At 37.7% G+C, this 20290-nt stretch overlaps 1 protein-coding gene across 2 annotated transcripts in view; it reads left to right on the top strand.

Moving 5' to 3' along the window:
* CHD7 (chromodomain helicase DNA binding protein 7) overlaps nucleotides 1-20290 on the top strand; it is a 206207-nt gene that overhangs the window by 111688 nt on the left and 74229 nt on the right. For both annotated transcript variants that reach the window (XM_083361196.1, XM_083361195.1), the window contains exons 5-6: nucleotides 13806-13944; nucleotides 19930-20067. In XM_083361196.1, the coding sequence (XP_083217322.1) occupies nucleotides 13806-13944; nucleotides 19930-20067 (277 nt within the window). The remainder of the gene's footprint in view (nucleotides 1-13805; nucleotides 13945-19929; nucleotides 20068-20290) is intronic.

Consider the following 20290-nt stretch of genomic DNA (forward strand, 5'->3'; position numbering starts at 1 on the left):
TAGCCAAATGAATAGAACCTGATACCTGATCACAGGTATCACATCTTCTTTAAGTAAGAACCATGAATCTAAAATAATTCCCAGATTATGCACCAGTTCCATTTAGAAAAGTGTAACCCCTTCCAGAACCAAAGATGGAAAGTCACTGGAAATTCCCACTTCATATACTAACAGCCTTTGTAGTTAACACTAAACCTTAGCAGCTCACTTGGTTGGCCAGGGATCAAGATAGGTAACTGTAATCTGATACTTGACTCCTCACTTGGCCTCATGTATATAATAAAGAGGAGGGGGAAAGCATTGAGCCCTGAGGAATCCTGCAAAAATAAGGGCCTTAGGTTCAATCACTCCATTGCTATAATACTCACAGAAACCAACCACAGAGAAATTCTGTGGCACCATTTCATTACCTTTTGCGCAGGAAATCTTCAGACCTTGCTTTATGTAAGGATCTGCCTCAACTAGATCTCTCAAGAAAGTAGAACTCTTGAAACAGGCATTGTTTCAAAAGGAACTTATATTGGGAGTTAGTGATAGCAGGAAAGCAAAGCAAGTTCTGAAGATTTCCTGAGCAAAAGGTAATGAAATGGTTACATCAAAAGGTTGTATCAAAAAGCCCATTCAGGACTCCTCCCCCAGTGTCCAACCTTCCGTTTGAAATCCAGCCAATCCATAGGTACTAGGTTGTTTTGAATACCTAGTGATTTAGTGCCCTTCTCAAGGTCTCTCGGTTTCAGTGCCAGGCTCCTTGTCTGGAGATAAGGCAGATGTTTTCAGGCCACATTCCTTTCACACGGAGGGAGGGCAAAGCAAAGCAAGACAAATATATTCCCCAACCAACAAGCCCCCACTCCCAACAGAATGGCAGGCCCCAAAAATGAATACATAGGCATAACCAATAAACTGTAGACCAGTCTATTTGAGGGGTCCTGACACATGACCTGAGAAGTTTCTAAAGGAATCAGTCTTTCTTCCCTTTCCAATTCAGGAGATAAACTGATTTCATAAGAGATAAATCAAATAATATTTAAAGAAAAAAAATATAAAAACCGGTGTTAGTTTAAGTAGTCACACACAAAAATGTTAAGGGGCAAGAGAAATTCAAACAAAAATCATAGATCATGATATGAAAGGATTTTCCTTTCAAAAATATAAAGGAAAATATGAAGTTCTATGAAATCTATAGTCTTTGCTTCTAATCCAAAGACTTCTGTACTGTGAAGAATGGAATAAGGAGGAAAGGAGGAATTTTCTGATGCTACCTGCCAGCTTCCCACTAGGAAATTCAATGGGGAAGCCAACAGGAAGTCAGAAGTCGCTCCCACCTTCATTGATTTTTTTGCTCAACCATGATCATTCTGATTCTTTTTAGATAAGAAATATCTCTGAAATGATGACCCAATGGGTCACGGGTTTTCTAGTACATTATATACTACTTATTTTTAACTTTTTTCCATCAACTTTTTCTAAAAGTTTTTAACTTTTTTCTAAAATACTGTTGGCGCTTGATCTAATCCAGAATTTATAAAAATTCAGATCTTTTGTGAGATGCAGCTTTCTTTTTCATTCTTGGCTCTTCAAGTTTCCTATCAGTAATCTTCTGAATCTGTTCGTACTGCAAATAATCATAGCTTCCTGTCCAAAATATTGTTCTAGAAGAGAGGATATGAGAGCACATTGTACCATTTAATTTTGTCATTGAAATACAACTTATAGTAAAATAGTGCTGTGGTGGCTTTCTCTTGTTTGAGGTTTTAATGAGAATTTGGTAGCTATCAGTAATACTAACCAGGTGGATCTTGTTATTTGTAGGTGTTATGTTCCAGAAACTAACTGTGGCAAATAAAAATCTCGAGACCTTGAGCATATGAAAATTGGGAAGGTTAGGTTCCAGAGCCCCAGAAAACAAGCAGAAAAGGGGAAATCATCTTACCTCCCATTCTTTTTATTGAGAATAAAGAATAAATAAAAGAACAAATAAATATTTTTAAATATTTGGAGTATTGTGTTTTATTCAAAATAAAACAAATGTGGAACAGCAGTCTCAGACTTGCAATGACAAAAATCAAAATAAAGACCGGGGAAGGTATTAGCAGCACTCCATTTTTCCCCAGTGTGTCTTGCAGTAGCAAAAATGACAATAAGATGGCAATCATCCTTCCACTTCTTCAAACTTATAGAAAGTTCTGGTGTTCTTTTCTGAGTATTTCAGACTTATGGCAGATGTAGCTGTATTTGCAAAGTGGTTGATGATAGTGTTTGCCTGGTTTTGCACTGTAGAACTCAATGGTTGTCCTAACAACATTGTAATCTTCAGTTGTCTTTTGAATTTGATGTTTTAACGAGTCACATTCAATATTTTCCAGTTACAGGATATTAGAAAGTACTAGGAAGCTGAAGGACTTTCCTTTCCTCTTTTTCATTTTCTTCATTGCTCTCAGGAGCTGTCTGATGTCTACTTCCTCCTCTTGGACCTCCTCCTAATGGAATTCAAGAAAAACCTCTACTTCAGCGGTCACCAACCTTTGTCGGTTGGCGGATCAGAGGAAAAGAGAATGGGAAGCAATTTACATGTTCCTGCGTGATACTAGCCCCACCCATTCTTGCATGGTGCAGTGCCCCATGGCGTGGTGGTGCCCCATTTTCGCACCTCAAGGTGCATCGTCAGCCCACTACCGGGCCACGGCCCACAGATTGGGGACCCCTGCTCTATACGGCTGAATGTTTTCCACTTTTTTTTTAACCAAAGGTATATATTTTGTATCAACTTTGTAAGCTCCTGATGTAAGCTACAACAAAGAAATGTCCAGCCCACAATGTTTTTCACACTGAAACATAAGTGTTACAATATTCTCAATGTATGTTATGATCTAGAACAGTGTTTCTCAATCTTTTCTTCACCATGGACCCCCTTTAAATACCTTTTGGGGCCATGGACCATGGCCATGGATCCCAAAGACTTAACTCAAGATTTATCCTTGAGTTTCTTTTCTTTCTTCAAGCCTTTGCGGACCCCCCGTGACCCCGTGTCTGCAGACCACAGATTGAGAACCACTGATCTAGAATTCCTCCAGCAATTCCTGACCGAGATAGAAAGAAGCATTGATCTAAAAAAAGCAGCTTTGAAAAGCACCTTTGGGATATTGTCCTAAAAGTGCATTAACAATATATGATTTATAAGTTAATATGAGACCTTGGTCCCTCAGTTGGATCAGAGAGGTATATTGGGGATTAAGATGACAATCTCCAGGTTCAAGTGTGCATCAGACTATGAGGCTGCAGGATGCCTATGGAGTTGTGTAGACCAGCAGATACTAGTTTCTTGGAGATGAGATATATCTGCACCTTATGCAGAAAGCATTTAGCTCTAATCAAAGAAAAGTGCTGCAGTCAACTCTATTCTCTTGTTGTCTCACTAGAAGACAAGAAGCTGGTTTTCATTTTTCCTTTTCAGGATACCAGTACAGTACAGGAGTATGGGCTTTACTGCATGTCAGGAGATAAGGCTGCTTTTTGTTTTTCTTGAAACCCTGATCACCTTTTGTTTGCTGGTGGAATAGGTTAGTATTTGCTTCCAAAGCAGCCAATCTCATCACCACTGAATACTTTGCTCTGGCCTGCATTCTCCAGAATCAGTAAGCCAATAGAACTTTGTGGGTAATCTTTGTGCCACCAGGGTGGAAAGGAGGAGTATATGAGATAGCTGAATTATGCTATTTTCCCATCTGCCATATGAGGAAAATGCCAACTATATTACTGCACTTATCAAAGTATGTTAGTAAAATAATTTATGTGAATTACTAGATATTCAATAAATACTTATACTGTATATTATTTGATCCATAATTGCAAATACTGATAAACTCAAGGTTGCACTAAGTCTTGAAAGCAATTGTATTATGAAAAGTTGCTATTAAATTGAAATTTTAAAATAATACAAAGGCAAAATTATTAAATACAGGGGGAATAATATTAAGTGTATTTAAGTACTTCAGTCAAATTTAAATAAATCAAATTGAGTTAGTAATCTGCTTTGAGTTGTGATCCTGATACACCGTTTGCATAGTATATAAGTTTAGAACATTGGATTAGGACTGGAGACATTCACATTCATGGAAACCCATTGTTTTGGCTAGTTGCTGGGGCCTTGGATCGAATTGTGCCTTTGCGGCCTCTGACCCAGCGCAGATTCCGGGTGGCCCCCTGGTTTACCGAGGGACTCCGAGAGATGAAGTGCCGGAAAAGACGCCTAGAGAGCTGTTGGAGGTCCAGCAGATCCGAATCTGATCGAACATGGCTAAGAACTTATCTTAAGTCTTACCTAGTGGCGATGGAAGCGGCAAAGTGTGCTTACTTTGCCGCTCTCATTGCGTTCGCAGATAACCGCCCAGCCGCCCTGTTTAGAGTGACCCACTCACTGCTCAACCAGCGACCGAGGGATGACCCCTTGCAGGGTAGGGCTGAGGAATTTGTACAGTATCTGTAGGACAAAATCGCTCAGATCCGGACTGGTTTGGACTCCGACTGGGCTGAATCCGGCGGAGTGGAGAGGGCAGGTCTTGGTTATACCATTTGGGGTGAGTTTGACCCTGTGTCTTTGGATGATGTGGACAGGATTATGCGTAGACTGAGCGCTACAACTTGTCTATTGGACCCATGTCCCTCCTGGCTGGTTTCGGCCGCCGGGGAGGTGACGGGGCTGGCTCCAGGCAGTTGTCAATGCTTCATTGATGGAGGGTGTCTTCCCCTCCGCCTTAAAAGAGGCAGTGGTGAGGCCCCTTCTCAAGAAGCCTGCTCTGGACCCAGCCTCCTTGAATAACTATTGTTCTGTCTCCAACCTTCGCTTTGTAGCGAAGGTTGTTGAGAGTGTTGTGGCGCATCAGCTTCCACAATTCCTGGATGAAGCAGACTATCTGGACCCATGCCAGTCCGGTTTCAGACCCGGTTACAGCACGGAAACGGTATTGGTCGCACTGGTAGATGATCTCTGGTGGGCCCTGGACAGGGGTTGCTCCTCTGTCCTGGTCCTACTTGACCTCTCAGCGGCTTTTGATACCATCGACCATGGTATCCTGCTGCGACGGCTCAAGGGGTTGGGAGTGAGAGGCACTGTTTTACGGTGGTTCTCCTCCTACCTCTTGGGCCATTTGCAGTTCTTGTGGGGTACCTCAGGGGTTGGTTCTCTCCCCCCTCCTTTTTAACATCTATAAGAAGCCACTGGGTGAGATCATCCGTGGCTTTGGGGTGAGGTATCACCAATATGCCGATGATACCCAGTTGTTTATCTCCACCCCGAGCCAACCCAGTGATGCCCCTGACGTGATGTCCCGGTGCCTGGAGGCGGTGCGGGTCTGGATGGGAAGGAACAGGCTCAGGCTGAACCCCTCCAAGACCAATTGGCTGTGGATACCGGCATCTCGTATTGTCCAACATCTTCCATCTCTTTTGATGGGGGGAGCTATTGCCCTCCTCAGAAAGGGCCCACAACTTGGGTGTCCTCCTGGATTCACGGCTTAATTTGGAGGATCATCTAACTGCTGTGACCGGGGGGCCTTTGCACAGGTTCGCCTGGTGCACCAGTTGCGCCCCTTTTTGGACCGAGATGCCCTATGCACGGTCACCCGTGCCCTTGTCACTTCTCACCTGGATTACTGCAATGCTCTCTACATGGGGCTGCCCTTGTGTTGCACCCAGAGGCTTCAATGGTGCAAAATGCGGCCGCAGGGTGCTTATGGGAGTATCTCGATACTCCCGTGTTACACCACTCCTGCGCGAGCTGCATTGGCTTCCGGTTGCCCTCCGGGTGCGATTCAAGGTGCTGGTAATTACCTTTAAAGCCCTACATGGCTTAGGCCCGGGGTACTTGCGAGACCACCTGCTGCCAATGTCAACCTCCCATCGCCCGGTTCACTCCTACAGAGTCGGCCTCCTCAGGGTTCCGTCGGCCAGGCAGTGCCGGCTGGCGACCCCCAAGGGGAGAGCCTTCTCTGTGGGCGCGCCGACCCTCTGGAATGAACTGCCTCCGGAGCTGCGGACGGCCCCTGACCTTCAATCCTTCCGCCGTGACCTGAAGACATGGTTGTTCCAACAACGAAAGACTGACCATAGTAATATGGCCAGTTACTAGGCTGCAGACAGCCGAAGTCAAACTTACCATCAGGCAACATTAAAGCAGCGTGGAAGAGACGGGGGTAAGATTCCTCTCTTATACCTTAATCTTCTTCTTTTCACCTAAATAAGCTGCTCCCCCCTGTGGAGAGGGAGGGGGAATTCAACCCTCCCTTCAAATAAGCAGTGAGCAAGCCCATGGGTGTTTTTTTTAAAAAAAAAAAACCTTGAAAAAAGAAATGGACTAAAAGAAAAGAATTTTCAAAGTGCTTGGGGGACATCCAGTGGCTAAACCTGAAATTGCAATCTGACTTTCTCTTTTAAAAAAAAGAAAATATTTAAGAAAAACAAGATAAGAATTAAACTTGAACACCAGATGTGAAACTTCACTATGGAAGAGTTTCAAGAACAAATCTATGCTATGTGGGAAATAGCTTACCAAACTTATCAGTTCCTTTCTTCAGCTGGCGATGAAATAAGAGCTTTTGGAAAAGAACTAGAAAGCATCTCGAAGAAACAAACTCAAACTGTGACTACAACTAATATTTTATTGGGACAGAACTTAACAGAAGAAATTGAACAATCAAATACATTGGCAGAAGTATTAAATATTCAACAAATACAGACTTTTGAAGATTATAATGGAAAAAAGGTGGAAAAAAATCTATTCAGTCCAGGACAATTATATCAAGAGGTGAAAATAATGAGAAGATTTGGTGCTGTTAAGAGACTCCTCAATCCTTCAAAAGTGGAGACTGGAGGGCCACTTCAATATGATATAACAATACAAGAATGCTTTGATGATCTTGAGGCAAAGAAGCGAAAAATGACATGGCAAAGGAAGAAAGCAAGAATAAGATTGAAGAAATATGGACATTCTTAAGAGGCCTGAAATAGATATCAAAATAGACAGGATTGTACTTGGATTACAAGAGATTGTTTTGATGAGTAGATAAAAATACTAATTAAAAAAATAAAATAAAACACAATGTATGAATAACATTGAAATATTGAGTTCCTTAAATGATATGGATTAAGATATATATATGTTAAAATGATAGAATGTAACTAATATACTTGGATGTAGTGACATGAGAGGATGTATTAAATGTTGAAATGGAAGAAATTTTAGTTAATTTTTAATATGTGGAAACTATAAATGAGAAACTAGAATATTATATTGTCCTCCTCCTCTTCCTCCTCCTTGTAATTGGTATTCTAATGACTACTATTCTAATATTGTACTACTAATATTGATATGGAAATGAGATAAATAAGAAGTGTATTACATATTGGAGAAAATTGTGTAAAGGGAAAGGAGGTTATTTAGCAATATGAAAATGACAAATTTTAAACGTTTAATTTTAATATCAATGTAAAATTAAAGCTAGAAAAATATATAAGGTGTTTGATGTTTTAAAGATGGAATGTTAAAATATAAAATTAGTATATTGATAAATATAAGAAAACTATTAAATGACTGATGGATAGCAATGAGAAGTATGTTAATTTAGATAAGAGATAGTATGTATTAAAGGAAAAAAGAGAGAGGAAGTATTGGTTACAACAATTTGGAGATTTGTAATAATATGTATTTGTCTGAAATGGAACTATAACCCAGACACCACGTTGCTTTTTAAAGATACTATTGTAATATTGGAAAACTAATAATAATAAAAAATAAAATCTCAGGACACGAAGAGGCCTGGCTGCGGGGGCCTTGAGGTAAGCGGGTGCAGGGAGAATGGGGCAGCTCCACCCCCTCCCCCACCTGCCTCAACTCACCTTGTGGCAGCATCGCGAACAACCAGATGGACTGGGCGGGCAGCCAGCTACACAGGCTCTTAACTAGGCTTATTTTTTGGGGTAGGGTTTATATTAGGCACAGGCGTAAAAATCAAGCTAGGGTTTATTTTTGGGATAGGTTTTATTTTTGGGGAAACACCGTATAAATCTAATAAATGACGCACATAGAGTTGTTGGCCTGGAAGACTTGTACTTCCCTAATTTATAGAATAGCAGTACTGTCTGTATCTTAATGTTCACATTAAGAATTAAATTTGAGAAATGTCTGATTAAGTTCTTGCTGTCTAGTAAAATATTTTAAAAACCACTGATATAAAAAGTTGGTAGCATGGCAGTTTATTAATGTAAAAAAAAGAAAAGAAAGAACTGAAGGAAACTTCACCTCCATGAGAAAAAAACTTATGAATAATAACCAGATGGTTGCAAAACAAAGACCCACAGATTGCATCTAATAGGAATAAGCCTAGTACTATTGAAACTACAGATTATAATTCTGATAGTAAATAAATGAAAAAAAAATCTGCATTCCAATGTTTTGATAATTTATTTGACTTAAATTCTTTCTGAATTAAGCATGAAAGAGGAATAATATTTATGGTTTTTCAGATGTATACTACATTTTAAAACAAAATGCACTGGTAGAGTATATTAAGATATACAATTGATTATTTATATAAAGCTGTAGTTAATGGACCAGAATAAGAAATTTTCTTATTTTGAGAGGAAAGAGAAAGAATTGTTTGGGAAAGCTAGAGGTAGTCTTTGACTTGACCACCACTCATACAGTGACCTTTTAAAGTCATGATGGTGCTGAACAAATGGAATAACAATTTCCTAAATTCTGGCCATTGCAGAAGCAGTCTGGCCATGTGATCAAAATTTGGATGCTTCGCAGACCAGCAACAGTTAGGATTGTAGGGTCACTACAACACCAACACCCCTCCATCACCTATCTTTCTACCCCTATCACCCTGCACTCAGTTATCCTTAGGTCACCTTCACTGTCCTGGCTGCTGGGACTGGGTTTGGGTGGCGCTGTGAAAAAGAGGGGAGCTGAAAGCAGCCCTACCTTTTTTCACAGTTCAAAGCCAGCTTCATTCCAGCCTGGCTGCCAAGCAGGGCATGCCTCAGCAGCAGCAGAAGAGAGAAAGATTTCCTGAGGTGGCAGAGCATAGTACAGCAGGTGTCTTAAAGTGCAGGATATCTGGGACTGTGTTCTGGCTGTGCATTTCTGGGGCTGCTTCCTACCCTACAAGGCAGGGTGCAGGACAGCTAAAAGGGCATAGATGTGAGGAGATGGATGGAGAAAGTTGGAGGCAGTCCTTACTTAATGAGGCTCAGGACCAAATGTGGTCCAGATTTCCAGTTCAAAACATTCTTGTAGATAGAGGTGGATTTTAATCTATGTGATGAATAACAGAGCATTTATATAAAAATAAGGGTAGATTTTATAAAATATTTTAGTTAGGATTTTGCTTGTGTTGTAAAAATTATCTTTGTGAACAGGAAACATTTTACACATTCCCAATATGCTTTTACATAACTGTTATAGGCTTATAGAAGACATGAATAAGAGAGGATGCCTGAAGATCCTGCAGCTGTATCTCTTTTCTCAGACAATTGAATAACTACAAATGTTCTGCTTGTGCAGCACAAGAAGTTGATATTGTCCATATACTTTACCAAGAATGCAAAAAGTTATGCCTAAGGGCCACATGTAGCCAATCAACTTTTCTTTTGTAGCCCTAAAAAGTGGAGGGGGTAAAATTGGAACCCTTGTATTTTTTTAATTTCTTTTTAGTAATACTGTGTCTTGTTTATCTGCAAGCTTAAAATAATTGAAATACTTTTTTTGGAAGAGTACCTAACTGTCTTGTATATAGTCTGGTGCAACTGTTGAACAGATAAAGTTATATACTTTAAGCATTGTTTTCCCAAAATATACTGTTATGTATAGTGTGGATTAATTAACAACACTGTGCTGTATTAATACACCAATACCCTGAAAATGCATTTGGACAGTGAAAGAGAAAGATGTATGTATGTATGTATGTGTAGGTGTATAGAGAACGAAAGAACAAAAATCACAAGACCACCTGGTTTTGCAAGACTTCTTCAGTAGAATTTTATAGGATTTTAAGGAAGAATGCCAAAACTTATACAAGATTTTGCTTCTAATGTACATAAACATGCCGTGGAATGATGGGGGTCCTTTAACTACCCTGACATCAACTGGCAAACAAAGTCTACAGGAAATACAGGCAAGAGTAACTGAACAAAGTCAGACTAGCATTCTAGATTTCAAGAGACCTGATTTCAACAAACTAAGAGAAAGAATAGGAAGAATTCCATGGGTGGAATCTACAGTAGAGGGAAAACAGTTCACAATGCTTGGGAAACTCTGAAAACCAAGGTAATAAAAGGCTTAAACAAATACCACAAAGAAATTAAAACAGGACACCTGATGAGACCAGCATGGTTGCACAAAGAGCTTTCTGACAAGCTGATGGTCCAAAAGGACAAGTATAAAAAAATGGAAAGAGGGGTTTGTAACTACAGAAAAATACCAGCAAATAACCCAAATTTGCAAAGTCATTCTGTATGTTGCAGGAATATTGAAAAGCTCAGGAAGATTTTCAACCAACATAATATGCATGGACACTTTAAACCCCAAAATACACAAAGGCAGAAGCTTGTCCACCCCAAGGATGAAACACCCAGACACAAATTGAGCAATATGATATATGCGGTATGGCATGTATTGATTCGTATATTGGAGAAACAAAACAAGCATTTCACAAACACATTGCACAACATAGGGGAGCAAACACATCAGGGCAAGATTCAGCAAAGGCCCACTCTTTTGAAGACAGCAAAGTCCACATTCTGGACAGAGAGGACCACTGGTTTGAAAGGGGTCGAAGAGGCCATCTACATTAAGATTGAACAGACTTTTCTCAACGGGGGAGAGATATCTCTTGTTTACAATACAGTCTTTCTAGCAGTTCCAAGAAGGTTCCACACTCATTTGCACTATTCAGGTGACCCGGAGGCCACAAATAAACCTCCAAATGGCCTCAATGACTCTCAGAAAGAGGACTAATGACCCAGATGACTGTAAGAACATAAATTCTTCTATCCTCCATCATTTAACGAGAACTGAAGAAGCTTCTTGGATGAGAAGCAAAATGTCTTCAAGGAAAAACAAAGTCCAGTTGCATTTTGAAAAAGTGCTTTTGGGATATACTGTTTCTACTACTAGTATACTATTACTATTGCTACCGTACTACTACTAATATGCAGCCATGTTTTACTTTTACACACCTTAGTCTGTCTTTAAATCTTCTCCCTCATTTTTTTCTAGGATTTCTTTTACTGTTATTTTCTACTTTATTAAAGGCAGCAAGTAAAGCATTGGCACCTTCTCAATGCTGGGCTTCGCTGTGCCTCTTCCTTTTCTTCCAAACCCTTCCTTGCCTCTGAAGAAAATACCTTTTATTTAACATCTTTCTGTTTGTTGTTGAGTTACAAAAGCCCACATACCTCCTCCCCACCTGTTTCATACTTAAGCCTTTTATAAGCAATTCTGCTGTGGTGCTATTGGGGAGAAAGCTCAAATAAGTGGAGCAAAAGACAGCACAAGTGATTGCAATTTTCCCAGCAGCCTGTTCTTCTACACACTCTACCTATCTATCTTGGCAGCAAATAACTTAGCATTTATATAGTTAGCTTCTGGATAATTTGCAGTAGATCAGGGGTGTCAAACTGCCGGCCCATTGGCTGGATACATCATAGCGAAACCACGCCCACCCCATTGCTGGCAATGGCAAAAAAAGTCATGATACGTCGTGACACATCATGTAATGTTGTAAGTTTGACACCCCTGCAGTAGATCAACAAAAGTCTGCAAATCCCTAATGTTTTTCTGAATAGCAAGTTAGGTTTCTGAAATGAAGAATAGTGGTACAAAACTATGGTATATAGAAGACATAGAGCCCAGTCTGGAAAATGAAAAGATAATTCTAAACAACCACACATTTAAGTGTATCTTGTTTGTCTAGAGCCATTTCCTGGCTCTAGTTGAAGGGTATGGTTAATACTAGTAAAAAAAGCTGGTTCTGCAGACAATTTAATTCAGTTCAGAGTAAAACTTATTTCTATGTAAGTATTTGAATTTTCTGCCTTAAAAAAGAATACAAAGCATGTTACTGCTTTTTAGGATATTAGCAGGTTATCAAACTTGCTCTAAAGAATTCATCAATATGTCAAGCTAGCTACTCATAAGCTACTCATACTGCATACAAGGTATGCTAACCATTATTAAGCTAAATTGTATGGTCTGATTGATAGAGGTCACCAGTAAAAAGTAGTAACCTGTCAACTTGGTTTATCTGGCAACAGTTCAAGCACGACAGGCTTACCTTTGATTTAAACAAATTTGAGAAATGTGTAAAGTTTGGGAAGCAGTTTTCCACTGATTTGATAAAAGAAACCACAAAATGCTGCAGCGCAGGTGTTGAAAATGTTTGAAAGCTGATTGAGGGAAGCAGATGGCTTTAGTCAGTGGCATCCAGCCAAAAGAGCAGGTGCTGATCATGTGATCACTGGTTACCAGGGTAATCTGATTGCTCTTGGCGTGCAGATGAAAGGAAAGGGGCCCAGCATTCAGCTGTAGCATTGTATAATTTGTGGCAGTTAGAGCGGAAATAAATGCTGGAAATGGAGCCTCATAGTAGGGGAGGCTACTGTCCATGTAGTATATATACTGGCATGGCTGGAAACAGAACAGTTGTGAAGATTCATTTTGAAGAAAAAGATTGTCTTCTGACTCTTGACATATATCATACAATGTTTTGCAATGTCAGAATTTTTTTGAGCTTTTTGAAAATTAAATGTGTGTTTATAAATTGACATTTTGGGAGTATAAAGAATTTTATTCTTCAGTGTTCATGTAAAAATAATGGATTAGAATGATTCTAGATCAGCCTCTTTAGAAACTTATTTGTATGACTTAAACATAAAATGTCAAATGAAAACATTTCAACTCAATAAATTATCCAATCTCTTGTCTTCTTCCTTGAATTCTGAATATCATGAATACATTTGACAAAAGTACATGTACAATTGCTAGGAATTTGACATAACATATCTGATGGAGTTCTGTGAAATTGTGTATGTTTTCATGCATGTTTTCAAGTTATTAAAGTAAATTCAGCTGAATATTCATGATTTTGTCTTTAAATAACATTCAAATTTATTAATTTTTGCTTCATCTCTTATGTGAATATTTTTCAGAATTCCCACATGGAAACAAAAAATGCCATTTATGTCCTGAATATAATATTAATGAATCTCGACAGATTTAACATTCTTATATGCTTACTCTACTGTAATTATTCCTGGCAGTATGAAGCCATTATGAATGCTCAGTGTTCTACATGTATGGTTTTGGAAGTACCAGAGTTTTATTTACTAGAGGCCAGGTTTTACTTTTTATGTAAGTTCATCATCTCTATCCTCGCCTCATTTTAATACCGACCTATGCAGTGTTGGGTTATCCACCCTAGAAAGGAAAATTCTAAAGGAAGATAATAGAGGGTCTGTGTACATGTATGTGTATGCTACTTAAGATAATGACCTTCAATTACTTTTCTCAATTTCAGTTTTATTGTGTATACTTTATTAACGTTCAACAAACTGACATTTTTATATTTATTTTAGTTATATATGTATTGCAATTAAATGGGTCTAATAGCATTTATAAAATATTTTAAAAGTTAATTGGATTGAGGAAATTTAAACAGCTGTAATACTTTCAGGAACTCTACTCCATTTCAGAATAGGAAAAGATTTGCATATGCAATACTGATTAAAAAGTATTTCTATTTCAGTAACAAGAAAGCAGAATCAGAATCTACTGCAGTGAAGAAAAAGGTCAACAGGGGAAAGGAAGGTTCTGAAAACTCAGATGTGGAAAAAACACCACTAGGATCACCACATCCTGAAGAGGAAGATGATGCAGGAATTCAGGTACTTCCATTGGTCATTTGTTCATACCTGATTGTTGAGCACTGTGGCCTCCTTCAGATATAATGCTAATCTATGATTTAGTTTTACAAGAAAACAAAAGCACACCGCTTTTTAAAAAAAAACTGATGAGAAATTTAGAAATGTACATTTGCTGTCAGGTTAATCATGCCATTTTATCTGAATTGTATAATGCTCTATCAAGAATAAGTTCCTTGAGGTAAGCCCAATTATGATGATGACTTTTTTCAACTCACTGTAGTTAAATTTAATGAAAGATTAGATTTGGAACATTCTGGTAAATTGTAGTTAATAAAAAATAGAAACTGAAGTCCTGCTGGAATAGGAGATGGGAAAGAAATAGAATAGATATATACCCAAAAGACTGGTTTTGTGTTTTGGTTTTTTTCATTCCTTAGGTCCGTGTTGATTCCTGTGCCTGCCTGGACAAGTCCCTGCAGTGTTGTTGTCAAGATTTTTGGGAAGTCCTTCCTCAACTGAGGAAGAAAGTGACTGGCCCAAAGTCACTCAGATAGCTTTGTGTCTAAGGCGAGATTAGAACTCATAGTCTCTTGATTTACTGCACTAAACTGGCTCTCATGATTCATTCTTACGATTCCTATTGTAGTAGATCACTGCAATTAATACAGCAAAACTTCTGATACTTGAAAGCCAGAATTCCTGACCTAACTTGGCGTACTATGAATGATTAGTATTTGAATATGTGCAGTCTATTTTTCCAACCTTACCATGCTAATGGAAAACTAGAGAATCCATTCTTTTGAACTTTGGTCTTCTTGCTCCAAAACAATCTAACTTTGTAAGCTTGCCATCTTATTATCTTTGCTGGGCATTATGATCATAGTTAAAAAGTCACCATAAGCTAATAGTTCAGATAATGAACCATCAAATGATTTCAAAATAATGATTATAAAGGTTTTAAACTCCTGAAAAAGTGTCAGTCTGGCTTCCTATTGCATTATTTGTATTCAGGCAGGTTTTAAAATGTAAATTGATTTTATTGCTGTAAGGGTTTAATCTGTTGCTGTCTACTGTATTCTTATTTATGAATTTTTAAATTATAGCTTTAGTTGAATTGAGTTTTATTTACATCTAAACATGTTTCCTTTGTATAGGTCATTCAGTTTTATATTCATTCAACATTCATTCAGCATCTATTCATTCTTAACCTTATTTTATCAGAAAATAGTTCTTAAGGACCCCATTCCTTCTCCATTCAGGTTTATGTTTCTTCCAACTCTGAAATCCACTTAAAAAGTAGATAGAATCATACATATATATTCAAACAAGTTATTTTTCACAATGATCACATACTATCCCATTACAGTTCAAACAGTATTTGTACATCTTAAAATTCTCTAACCATTTTCCCATCTGAAGTAAACATTCTGCCAAATTAATCTTTCTTTACCTTTCTGTTTTTATGTATAACTTCTATTCATTCACACCATTTCTCCTGTCAGGCACTGCTATCTAGATTATCAATACATTTATTTTCAGATTCATATTCCTTATTGCATTATACAGTCTATCATTTGTTTCAGTTATTGTCAGCCAAAAACATATCATTGTCAACATAAAAAAGTATTTATACATTGATATCTTCACTTCTAACACCACCACAAATATTCCTTATATATTTAATTCATAAATATACTAAACATCCAAGGAGATACCACACATATTTATTTTACTGCCTGCTTAGTATTGAACCATTTGCTAAATATGTTACACTGTGTGCGTAATTATTAAGCAAGTGAGTATTTTAACCATATCATCATTTTCATGTATCTTTTTATTTATTTATTTATTTATTTTATTTTTATTCCATTTATATCCCGCCCTTCTCCGAAGACTCAGGGCGGCTTACAAGCTTAGCTTTTTGACTTCCAAGCTATATAAACATGAGTGCTTAGTGGATATAAGCATATCAGGTGATGTGTATTTGTGTAATGAAGGAAGGTGTGGCCTAAGAAGATCAACACCCTATATCAAGGTGTGCATAATTATTAAGCAGCTTCTTTTCCTCAGGCAAAATGGGCAAAAAAAGAGATTTAACTGACTCTAAAAAGTAAAAAATTGTAAAAAGTCTTTCAGAGGGATGCAGCACTCTTGAAATTGCTAAAATATTGGGGCATGATCACAGAACCATCAAACATTTTGTTGCAAATAGTCAACAGAGTCACAAGAAACGTGTGGAGAAAAAAAGACCCACATTAACTGCCAAAGATTTGAGAAGAATCAAATGTGAAGCTACCAGGAACCCGTTATCCTTCAGTGCTGTCATATTCCAGAACTGCAACATACCTGGAGTGCCCAGAAGTACAGGGTGTTCAATGCTCAGAGACATGGCCAAGGTAAGGAAGGCTGAAACCCAAGCACCACTAAACAAGACACATAAGTTGAAACGGCAAGACTGGGCCAAGAAATATCTGAAGACAGATGTCTATGGAGATTCTCAGTCATCCAGATATGGTTGTCCCAAAGGTGTTCTTTTCAGGAGGCAACTGGACTTTTTTTTGAAGACGATTCCCTTCTCATCCAAATGCAAACGACCATCTGTCTGTAAGCAATATAAATCCTTCCACTCTCCATCTAACCAGAGAAGCTTCTTGGATGAGAAGCGAAATGTCTTCAAAAGAAACCCAAGAACGTCCATCTGAAGACAGATTTTTCAAAGGTTTTATGAGAATGACTCTTAACAGACCAGATGGATGGGCCTGTGACTGGTTCATTAACAAGCACAGAGCTCCACTTTGACTCAGACACCAGCAAGGTGGAGGTGGAATGGGCTGGCATTATTAAAGATGAGCTAGTTGGACCTTTTTGGGTTGAAGATGGACTCAAATCAAGTCCTAAATCTATTGCCAGTTTTTAGAAGACACTTTCTTCAAGCAGTGCTACAGGAAAAAGTCTGCATCTTTCAAGAAGACCATGATGTTTATGCAGGACAATGCTCCATTGCATGCATCGAAGCACTCCACTGTGTGGCTAGCCAGTAAAGGCCTTAAAGATAATGACATGGCCCCCTTCCTCACCTGACCTAAACCCTGTTGAGAACTTATGAGCCTTTCTTAAAGAGAAGTTTTACGTTGAAGGAAAACAGTACACTCTCTGAAGAGTGTCTGAGAGGCTGGGGTTGCTGCTGCACAAAACGTTGATCGTCAACAGATCAAGAAACTGACAGACTCCATGAATGGAAGGCTGATGACTGTTATTGAAAAGGGCTATATTGGTCACTGATTTTTTTTAAATGTTAGAAATGTTTATTTGTACATTTTTAGTTGTTTGTTTATTATTATCACCTTAACAGATGCAAATAATTGAGTGAGATGGGCAAATTTTTATTTTTCATTTAGTTGCATAATCATTCTGCACACTAATAGTTGCCCAATAATTGCGCACACATATTCTCCTAAGAAAGCCATAACCTCACTTTTACTTTCTTAAATATTCAGGTTTGAGGTTTTGTTAGCATTTTGGATTGACTGAGAGCATTGTAGTTATTCAATAAGAAAATTAATCTTCCAAAATATAACTTGTCTAATAATTGTGCTCACAGTGTACTTATTTTCACATGCTGCTTCCATCATGTAGTGTTATTGCATCTAGTACAAACTTTCATATTGACAGAAAATATTGCATAATTCAAATTATACACTTTATTTTTTTAATAAATGAGCAAACATACAGTAAAATTTCTTTCTCACCTCAACAGCACACTGAAAAGCAAAAAACAATTCTGGTTTGTATATACCAGGGGTCAGCAACCTGAAACAGTGAAAGAGCCACTCGGAACCGGTTCCCTCACAAAAGGAAAAACTGGGAGCCGCAAAAAATGTGTGCGCATATGCGTACATGCGCGCATGCGCAGAACAGGGTTTGACTGAAGAGTGGAGCCAAGGCGAGATATGCACCTACCTTGCATATTTGAATTGATTGGTTGAACTTTTTAGTCCCACTTTTTTTTGGGGGGGGGGACTGCACATGGCAGAGGACTGGGAGCTGCAGGAGACAGCTGAAAGAGCCGCATGTGGCTCCGGAGCTGTGGGTTGCAGACCTATGGTATATACCCTGCCAGACATAAAATTATTATATTCCCAAATTTTGCTTATTGCAAATTATTGTCATCTGTTGTATCCTTCCACCTTGAATTCTGCTAAACGTCTTCCTGGGTACACTAAATGACAAAATCTCTTGTGGTTTCTGCATTTATTTTTATTGTCATTCCTTTTACACAATGAAACAGTAACAGCATTTTGGGCATCTGGCACAGATGAATTCACAAATACATTAAGTCACATAGCTAGTCAGTAAGAAAATCACATACATAGTTTAACTATACCTGCAGACTTCTGTTTTTCATTATTCTCACAGTCTTCATGATTTACATGTTATCAGTTGTTTAGATATGAACATTTGTAATGTTAATTTCAATTCTAGTTATTCATATACCACAAATGTAAATCTAAAACACCCAAATTAGCATTCCTTCTGATGGAACAAACTATGTTTATACACATCAAAATTGCTCTACTTTTTCTTTGTTCATTTTAATGCTAAGTGTTTCTTTCTGTCTTTGCATTCTTTGCATCTATCCTTATGCATTTGTTTTCTTCATTTCTACAGCAATTCTTCTCTTATATGCACTTACATGATTCTATCAATCATTTTTCATACTTAACCTTAAAAGTAACTTTTCACACTTGTGTGACACTTTATTTACATTATTGTCTTCACTCTGTTCCAGTCTGCTTCCACACATCATTCCTTACAACTTAATTTGTGATTTAATACTTCATACAGGATTCATAGTTTTTCTTTCATTCTTCTTTCTTTCATTTTGTTTTTCCTTTTCTTCTATATCACTTTTCCAAAGATCCTCTCTTGGTACTATTAAAACATGGTCTGTTCCAGGTTTAGAATCTCTGATAATTCTTATAGCTTTCTCTAAGTCTGTCAGTGTTTCATAAACAATAAAATCAGTTATGCCTTTAGAATTGTATTCATTTTTCTCCATGTATGTTTTATGAATAGATTGATGCTAAATCCATATATATTAAAAACTGCACATTTTTTCAATTTCACTATTCAGGGCAATGTATCATACAATTACTACTAACCTTTGCCTTTCTGTGCATTGTAGATTATACCAGTTCATATTTTCTGACATGTATTTTAATTTTTTTATCCATAATTAAACCATTTGGACTTTTTTGCATGCAAACAAGTCCACTTCAGAGGATAAGCTTCTTTCTGATGTTACATCCTTTCATTTTTTCTTAATTTCACAAAAATACAACATTTTCATAAATTTATACCTTTTACTTTGTGCTCTACTTAGAGTTTAAGCTAGAATCTTTAATATTTCGTGGGATCATCATAGTTCTGGTCAATTGAAACTTTTACATAACACTTTTTATAAGACAATAAAATAGTAGACTAGCTTACTAGTCCTAAGTCATACCTATATCCCATGTAGCAAACCTTGCTAATACTAAAGACACCACACCAATCAGTTTTGAAATATTTTGGCCAGTATGCCACAAGCACAACCAAAGCTAAATTCCACTCATGCTTGCTCATGCTATTTATACAAGTTAAGATCTCTGATATGAAGCCTGTGTTTCAAATAATCTAATTTGCCAGAATGTCACTAATGGGGTTGTTTTGAAAGTTTATAATTAAGAATTCACATGCTTTAGTTTTGGTGGAAAAGTAAGGTAGAAATTCAGTATACAAATGGTGATGCAAATATTGTAGTTCATAGCCCAAATGAGCCTGGCTATTGGGGTATTGCATCATTCACATGTATTTAGTATTCTCCCACAGTGATATCTGAACTTGAACATCAGCCCAAAAGAAGTAAACCATTCTATATTAAAGAACTAATTGATGGGACTAGGAACAAATTCTTACTGGTAACAAAGTAGAAGCATACACACTTATTTCTTATTTCTTTTTCAGAAGAGGCGCTCTAGCAGGCAAGTTAAAAGAAAGCGTTATACAGAAGACTTGGAATTCAAGATTTCTGATGAAGAAGTTGATGATGCAGATGCTGTTGGAAGAAACTCCCCTTCTAATAACTCTCAGTCCGAACAACAGGTCTGTTCATATTTATGTGGAATAAATTAAAAATTTTGTACAATATTGTAGTGTTGCTCCCCCTCCAAGGGATTTCCATCACAGTTTGGCTCAATATGCCAAAATAAATTAGTTATTTAGATTCTTAAAGGCTGTGTTCATTCACGTTTTCTTTACATGCCAACAATATGTAATTTTACACAATTTAGTGAAATTAATGGTCTGTATTGAAAAGCTTAAAACT

The sequence above is a fragment of the Vipera ursinii genome (assembly GCF_947247035.1).
Source record: "Vipera ursinii genome assembly, chromosome: 3".
NCBI lineage: Eukaryota > Metazoa > Chordata > Lepidosauria > Squamata > Viperidae > Vipera > Vipera ursinii.